General features: G+C 34.9%; 1 protein-coding gene across 5 annotated transcripts in view; it reads right to left on the bottom strand.

The window, feature by feature from the left end:
* LOC122247117 (uncharacterized) overlaps positions 1 to 7500 on the bottom strand; it is a 53430-nt gene that overhangs the window by 28204 nt on the left and 17726 nt on the right. For all 5 annotated transcript variants that reach the window (XM_086547692.1, XM_086547678.1, XM_086547683.1 and 2 more), the window contains 3 exons: positions 5940 to 6072; positions 4560 to 4761; positions 3990 to 4187 (listed from right to left, as the gene is read on the bottom strand). In XM_086547692.1, the coding sequence (XP_086403818.1) occupies positions 3990 to 4187; positions 4560 to 4761; positions 5940 to 6072 (533 nt within the window). The remainder of the gene's footprint in view (positions 1 to 3989; positions 4188 to 4559; positions 4762 to 5939; positions 6073 to 7500) is intronic.

The following is a 7500-nucleotide window of genomic DNA, read 5'->3' as shown; positions in this document are numbered from 1 at the left end:
GCATAATATTTCGCTCTTTCTAGGTGACATCCTAGAACAAGATCTCTCCCACAAAAGAAATGTTTTACATCATTAAATATGTTCATAATCGTAGGAGTTCCATTTGTAACACATATTTATTCACTTGTGAAAATAATGTAAACAAATACAAAAATCTCCAATTATCACCCTGTTGAAATGGGTAGGTGAAAAGCACTCATATAGGTGCAGTGTGGCAGCAAGCCAGGAGAGATCTCACACTTATTAACTGCACACACTTGTCATCTAGCCAATGGGAGCCGCATTACGCAAATATAAGCCCTGGCGTGAATGAGTTAAGACATCAAACTGCAAGTTAACAATTTTTAATTTTCTGGTCAAACTGTGAGATATGTTCTTGCAGAATTTAGAAAGCTATATTTTGTGTTTTCTAACAATTCTAATCAATAAATTCAATGAGAAACCTTATAAAGTTGTGCATCTGATGATACCACGTTTCATACATTTCAGACTGCACCAAAAGTTGCTTTGTTATTCTGAATATCTTTCTACAATTAAAATACACCACGCTAATCCACTAAAGTTCAATTGAAGAATCAGTGCTAATTTGTTCTTCTATAGAGGTAATGAAGACTATTAAAGGTACACTTATTAACTGTTATATGTCTAGTTACTTTCTTCCTTCTAAGTTAAGACTTGAATCAGAAAAAAGAGAGAAGGTAATTTTTTCACTGAAAGGTAAATTTTTGGATTTCCAAAAGTTCCATTTAAACCTCAAGCACTTTTTAAGTAAAATAAATATTCTTTCTGCAAAAAACAGTTGTCAGCAATATATTCCAGTAGATTCGGGACCATGCTTTTTCACACCAATAAGGGGAAAGTTGCAACAAACAAAAAATAACAAAACTGCAATTGCTTTCGTGAAAGCAGCTGAGAAATTTTGGTATGTGGACAAATGAATCCTTGTGACAGTAAACAAAAGAACAGCTGAGAAATTTTGGTATGTGGACAAATGAATCCTTGTGACAGTAAACAAAAGAACACTAACTACACTAGATAAAACTATATTTGAATGTATTGTCTTATGCAATTTTGATTCTATTTAATGTACACAATAAAAATAATACAAGCTAAGCATTTAGTTCAACTCGCCTCAGTACCTATAACAAACTGTCCAATGTAATGCTTCCATTTTAATTTTCATTCACAAATTACTAAAAACAGAAAAAGAAAATCTTTAAAGGCAACTTTGTTTGATTGCTCAAACATGACAAATTACAATATAAATTAAAGTTTGAAAATTCCTGTTAAGGAATCCCCCCTCCCCCCCCAAAAAAAAAACAAAAAAAAAACTTACAATTTGCCCCTAATCCCCTACTCAGTTTACTAACAGTCAGTCTGTATCTATTTCATTTCTTTATGCAAAGATCTTTCTATTAATATTTTTCAGCATAAATCAATTTTGTCAGTGAGTCTGTTAACCTTTTGAGCTTTACGATAAAGAAACAGATCATATGCTGAAAAAAATAAAATAAATAAAGCACATTCTGAGCCATGGCTCCCACTCTGATGCTCCCCAGCCTGAGTTGTACCCCACACTACACAGGGTTATAAGCAAGCCATTCTAAAAAGTACAACCATATAATTCAAAACTCTAAGTCTTCATTTATATCAGTAGCTGCATTATTTTTATTATAGCATATATAGTAATATGTACAAAAGGTCTTTCCTACAGAATTCTCTTGTTACACAAGACATTTCTCTAATATATAAAATTTCTGCTCTGTGGTATCCTACTGCCTACATTTGCTTATAACATCTTTAGCAATTATTTCACATGAATATCTAAGCTAAAAAACACATATCAACACAGGAAAGTAGACTTTAATGAAGTCTCACCATGAAACTATTTGTGCGGCATTCTTACTAAGCTTTATGGAAATTAAACACATAAACACTATTCCTGTCAATTAGCACCTTACTCCTTATCAATATCCTCCTCCATTGTATGAAATTTAAAAGGAGTTTCCTTGAAGAATCTAAGAAGCTTCCAAATAAAAGACAAATACAGGAAACTAATCACTCTACAAGAATACCTTGGTTTTCATAATTGACTTGTTTTCACCCTTATCCAATAAAACATAAAAGTTTGTTAATAACTATGCATAAAAAAAATTGATTCACTTACTGGGTAGTGTGCAAATAATATGTGCCATGCATAAAATATATCTGGCTGGCAAGAGTAATATGCGGGTGCAAAAAAAGTGAACACTGATATGCTAACATGCTGAAACTGTGCAGAGCATAAATTCTTAATAAGGATACTAGTTAACGCTCAGGCCTTTTCACCATGAAAATAAATATGCTAAAAATCTATCACCAGAAGCAGTGAGCATAACATAAATGTTCAAAAAGTGTAGTCAAATGAAACTCTATGCACCTAAAATACTGTACTGATTAATATTATCCACTGTGAGACACTAGCTTCCTCAATAACTAAACCTAAATATCACTCCCTGACTAGAAAGCTCCAATCAGGTCTTTATATATGATTTGTTTACATTTTTCATAATACTGCCACAGCATATCAAATAAACTGAACAGTAAATTGCAACATATAACCTACAGTTCAATTTAGTGAGATTTGTCCCAGTAGTCCATATGCTATACTGTAACTGCACGCTAATAGAGTAGTGTGCACTGACCAGGATGCATTTGGAGAAACAGTAGCAGACATGTGAATGCATTTTAACTACTATGAGCATATATATTTCTGTAGTGACTACACTTTCAGGATAAATGACTTTAGAATCCATCTATTCAAGTATTCTATTTTCATTGATATCAATTCTTACTCTTATTTACACTTGCAAAGAGGATGAGGTTCCTGCATGTTGACATCATATAGTTCCAGAAACTGGGAGTGACTTGCCCAAAGTCAAGCAAAGGCTAGGTCTGCATAACTATCTGATATACCTACTAACACGCACATCCATATACACCCAAACCACAAAAAACAAACAAACAAACAAACAAACAAATACACACACACACACACACACACACACACACACACACACACACACACACACACACACACACACACACACACACACACACACACACACACACACACACACACACACACACACACACACACACACACACACACACACACACACACACACACACACACACACACACACACACAAATGTTCCTGCAAACATATATATTCTGAGTACACATCTCATGTTTCTCTTTTATACAGTAAAATAACAAATACCAATGAAAGATGTGAATAAGGAATATAATGTACTCACTTGCATTTTTTGCAATTTTTTTCTGACTAATCTTTGATGCTGCAACTTCAATTTGAACTTCCCAAACATATCTTTAATTTGGTGGAACGATTATCACATTCATCAACAGATAATCCAAACTCTATTTTCAACTGTTTACCATCATCACACTAAATATAGATACAAAAATTACAACACTGGTATGGTAGTGATGTCTGACAATGAAAATAAAGCTGAGGGTAAAAACATAATAGATGATGATAATAATTTGAGTTAATGGTAATGATGATCATCATGAAAATTGTGATAATGACTTCATCAGCAATGATACCATCAATAACAAGAAAACTAACACCTGCAACAGTTATAATGCTGTGAAAAAAAATGTGCCTATTACTAATGGTACTCGTAAATAATGAAGTGAAACTGACGATTCAGGATAATGGCAATGACACAACGATGAAAAAAAAAATGATGATGATAATAGATCCCTATATATATGGTAATAAACACAACAACACTGAGACCTGTACTAATAAATCTTTTCTCGACACATATTCCTGAGCAACCAATTACTCTGACACAGGAAAGGCAGAGTGAGTGAATGGTCACCTCCTGTCAGCACAGGATCTTGCCAGCTACAGTCTGCAAGCAGTGCTAAGGAGGAGCTGAGGGAGCAGTGAGGCAGCAGGAACACTCAAGACACTTACTTTGCTCTGGGCATGATGGGCTCCACGGTTTACAGGTAAGGGTTGGTATGGCTTCGGCTTCTGCTTGCGCATAAGGGACGGGGAGGGTCCAGGGGACGTGCCACGTGATGAAGGCTGCCCGCTGCCATATGACTCACTGAGTCCGCCTGTTGGGAAACCTGATCCAAGACCTGGTGATCCCGCTAAACTTGACACATTCTGGTTGAGCAAGTGGGATAAAGGCTTATTATTATCCACTTCAACATCAATACAATAATAATGATAATGTTAATGACAATAACAGTATTAAGATTTTCTTTCCAAAAAATTAATGGAGTGGTGTCAGGTAGGCTTAGTAATATAGTCTTGATAAGTTCTAGTAGAGATACGTGTGTGAAAAAAACTTCATATGCAGTGTATAATACCACATCAATAGGTTAATAAAGAAAAGGATTAATAATAATAACAATAATAATAATAATAACAAAAATAATAATAATAATAATAAATGTAAAAACAGTAATAATAGCAAATAACTCATACACTGAGAAATGTTTACAAACATATATACACAACATAAAAACAACCTACCACTAAATCCGTGTCAGGCATGGGAGGATTCATCGGCTGGAGATACTGCACCTGTGTCAAATCTGGTAGAGAGCCAGTGTTCGGTAATGCCCCAACTCCCCCTCCACCCCCCCCTCCTGCAACCCCTCCCCCAGGCCCGGCTCCACCAATATTGGTAATCGGGGGAATGGGCTTATTTGCACTCCTTGGTATGTGGTTAAGCCTGTTGAAGTAAAAAAAAAAAAAAATGTAAATATGGAAAATAGAGACAAATAGAGGGAGGGAGGGAGGTGAATAGGGAGGGAGAAAGAGGGGGAGACAGAGGAGAGAGAAGAGAGAAGAGAGAAGAGAGAGAGAGAGAATATAAAAAGAGAAAAGAGAAGGAAAGAGGAAAGAGATAAAAAAGAAAAGGAAAAAAGAGAGAGTGGGAGAGAACTGAGGAGCAAAGATCAGTAAATTTCTACTTCTAAACAAACTATACATTCCAAAAATTATTTTTTATGGTATGAAAAAATTCAATACTTACACAGTCCTTAAAAGATCTCATTTTAGATTCCCAATCTCTAAAACCAATGTTAGTTTTTATATCAATATATCTTATTCAATTCCATTTCTTAACAAAATTCCACAATTCCTGATTTGATAATACCTATGAAATACTACTCAGAGCAACTATTGGTTTACACCTATAAATAAGAGTAGCCATAAAATAAACAAATATACATGCTTATAATCACTATGCAATACTAACATTGTATTTTTTTTATCCTAATGGAAAAAAAATATAAATACATATGTACATACGATGACATGAGAAATATTTTCAAAATCAAACTCGTTGAGATATGTAAAATGCTATCTATTTTGAACTTGATAATATCCCAAGTACTTTCTCCACCTTTAACCCTTCTGCGATGGGCATTTTCACGGGGTTGGATGACTATCATACTAATTTTTCCTTTTGTTGAAATTACAAGCTATCTATTCTTTCAGTTATGATGCCCTATGATACCAAATGCTAAATTGAATCACTTTAGTAATAGATCATATATAGATTCATATTTCAATTAAATTAGAAAACAGAAAATACACATCTTAACCCAAATGATCCGGTTGCCATGCAGTAAAGACAGCACTTTCCTGGCCCAAACTCCGGGCATCATGTAAAGTGATGCCACCTTTTCTTCCTCAGATTCCGGGCATCATAAGATAAGATAAGACCCCGGAATGCGAGTTTAGGACTACACAGTAGCCTCCCGGAAATGCATTGCACGCCACGGATCACCGACCCGGAGGATTTGGGTTAAGCTCCTCAGCACAGGCTGAACATCTTCAGATGTAATCGGTCTCAGAAGGGTTAACACTGAAAATCAATGCCTCTATCTCACTTCTAATACTCACGTGTTAACATCTGCTGGATGTGTTAATTCACAACCTGACTTTGGTCTGGGCTGCAGCTCATGCCCCAATCTTCCAGTATCGAAAAAGTTTATTCCTAGCCCTGGATCAGCTCGAACTTCTGCTGGTGCTGACACTGCAGATATAAAAATGAACTTTTGTCACAATTATGCCATAATGTGTTATATGATGGATATGCATATCAATAGATAGTAAGTTCATACATATTGATATAAATAGGGTCTTCATTAACATACACTTGTTCATTCATAAATTGTCCAAAGTGAGTTGTATAAAGAAAATTCTGCATGTGAACTAATGCAATAAACCTCAAACCTATACAGTGATGACTTTAACCAATCATTCTGTGTAACTAAAATGAGTAGCTAAATATTTTTATCTTCCTTATTACATTTCCCCTTCAACCATTTCTTATGAATAGCAAATTAAGATTTTTTTAGGACGTTTAGGATCAACAGCAATTTGAAAGAAAGAATAAAACTCAGTGTATGCTCTGTTTATGGACTGTAAAGTAAAAATAAATAAATAAATAAATAAATAGAATAAAACTAAAATCTTTAGACACAAGCAAGCAAAAACATATCCCTATTACCTATAAAGATGTGGCCCCAAGGCATTTTATTTATAGCAAAACCACCACCATTAATTATTTTTTCTTTTGTCATGCTATTAACCCATTGCTGACAGGGCTGTTTTGGCTCCAAATGGTCTAAATGCCAGGGTATTTCAAACACGTAAGCTTAATGCCTTGGGCTATTCACCCACTCTAGCCACACCCAAGTGCTATGCGCCCAATCACCTGGCACACCAGCTAGATGGAAAGCCATGACAAAATATCCCGTCCCTGGCAGCTGGTACTGCCATCACTTGATGTGATATCTTTCCATTTACATCTGCATCATAAATAATAACTAAAATAAAGAAATACCATATCTGTTACACTAAATAGTATATCAATGAGAAAAGGAAACCTCTCAAATACAGATCTGTCCTCCATGTACAGAAAATAAATCATACAGTGTACTTGCGTATAAAATTATACAAATTTTCAAATAATTCCTCAAGTCCCTTTCAGTTTTTGATCCACAAATCATCAAATAATTTCTGTAAGTGCAACAATTAACCCAATCCCGACGGGCCCAGCGAGAAGTGGCAACTCCCTAAGACAGGCCTATGCAACATCGCCTCGGGAACGTCACATTGGTTTGTCGCCCCATCATCAGGCACTTTGCTGTGTCACACGGGTGTGACACACGGTTATCATTCGGTTAATGAGATATTTCATTAAACTTAAGAAAGATCATTGTCTACAGTATTATTATTAATCCCATTTAAATCTCTTTTGTTTCTTCCCTGGCACACTTATGATGAATTTCACTAAATTGTGAATTTTCTTTTACAGTATAATACATTGGACTTTATAAAAATGAACCATACTCAATTACCATAAATCAGAAAAATTTTCTTCTATGATGCAAGGAAAACTATATTACCTGAAATAGATAACATAAAAAACTGGTCACATTTAAGATGAAACTCTTTT

The sequence above is a fragment of the Penaeus japonicus genome, unplaced genomic scaffold (assembly GCF_977035675.1).
Source record: "Penaeus japonicus unplaced genomic scaffold, GWHDUDI00000001_assembly GWHDUDI00000002, whole genome shotgun sequence".
In the NCBI taxonomy this organism is placed as follows: domain Eukaryota; kingdom Metazoa; phylum Arthropoda; class Malacostraca; order Decapoda; family Penaeidae; genus Penaeus; species Penaeus japonicus.
The sequence above is the reverse complement of the archived record's forward strand: the minus strand, read 5'-3'. Positions and strand labels throughout refer to the sequence as shown.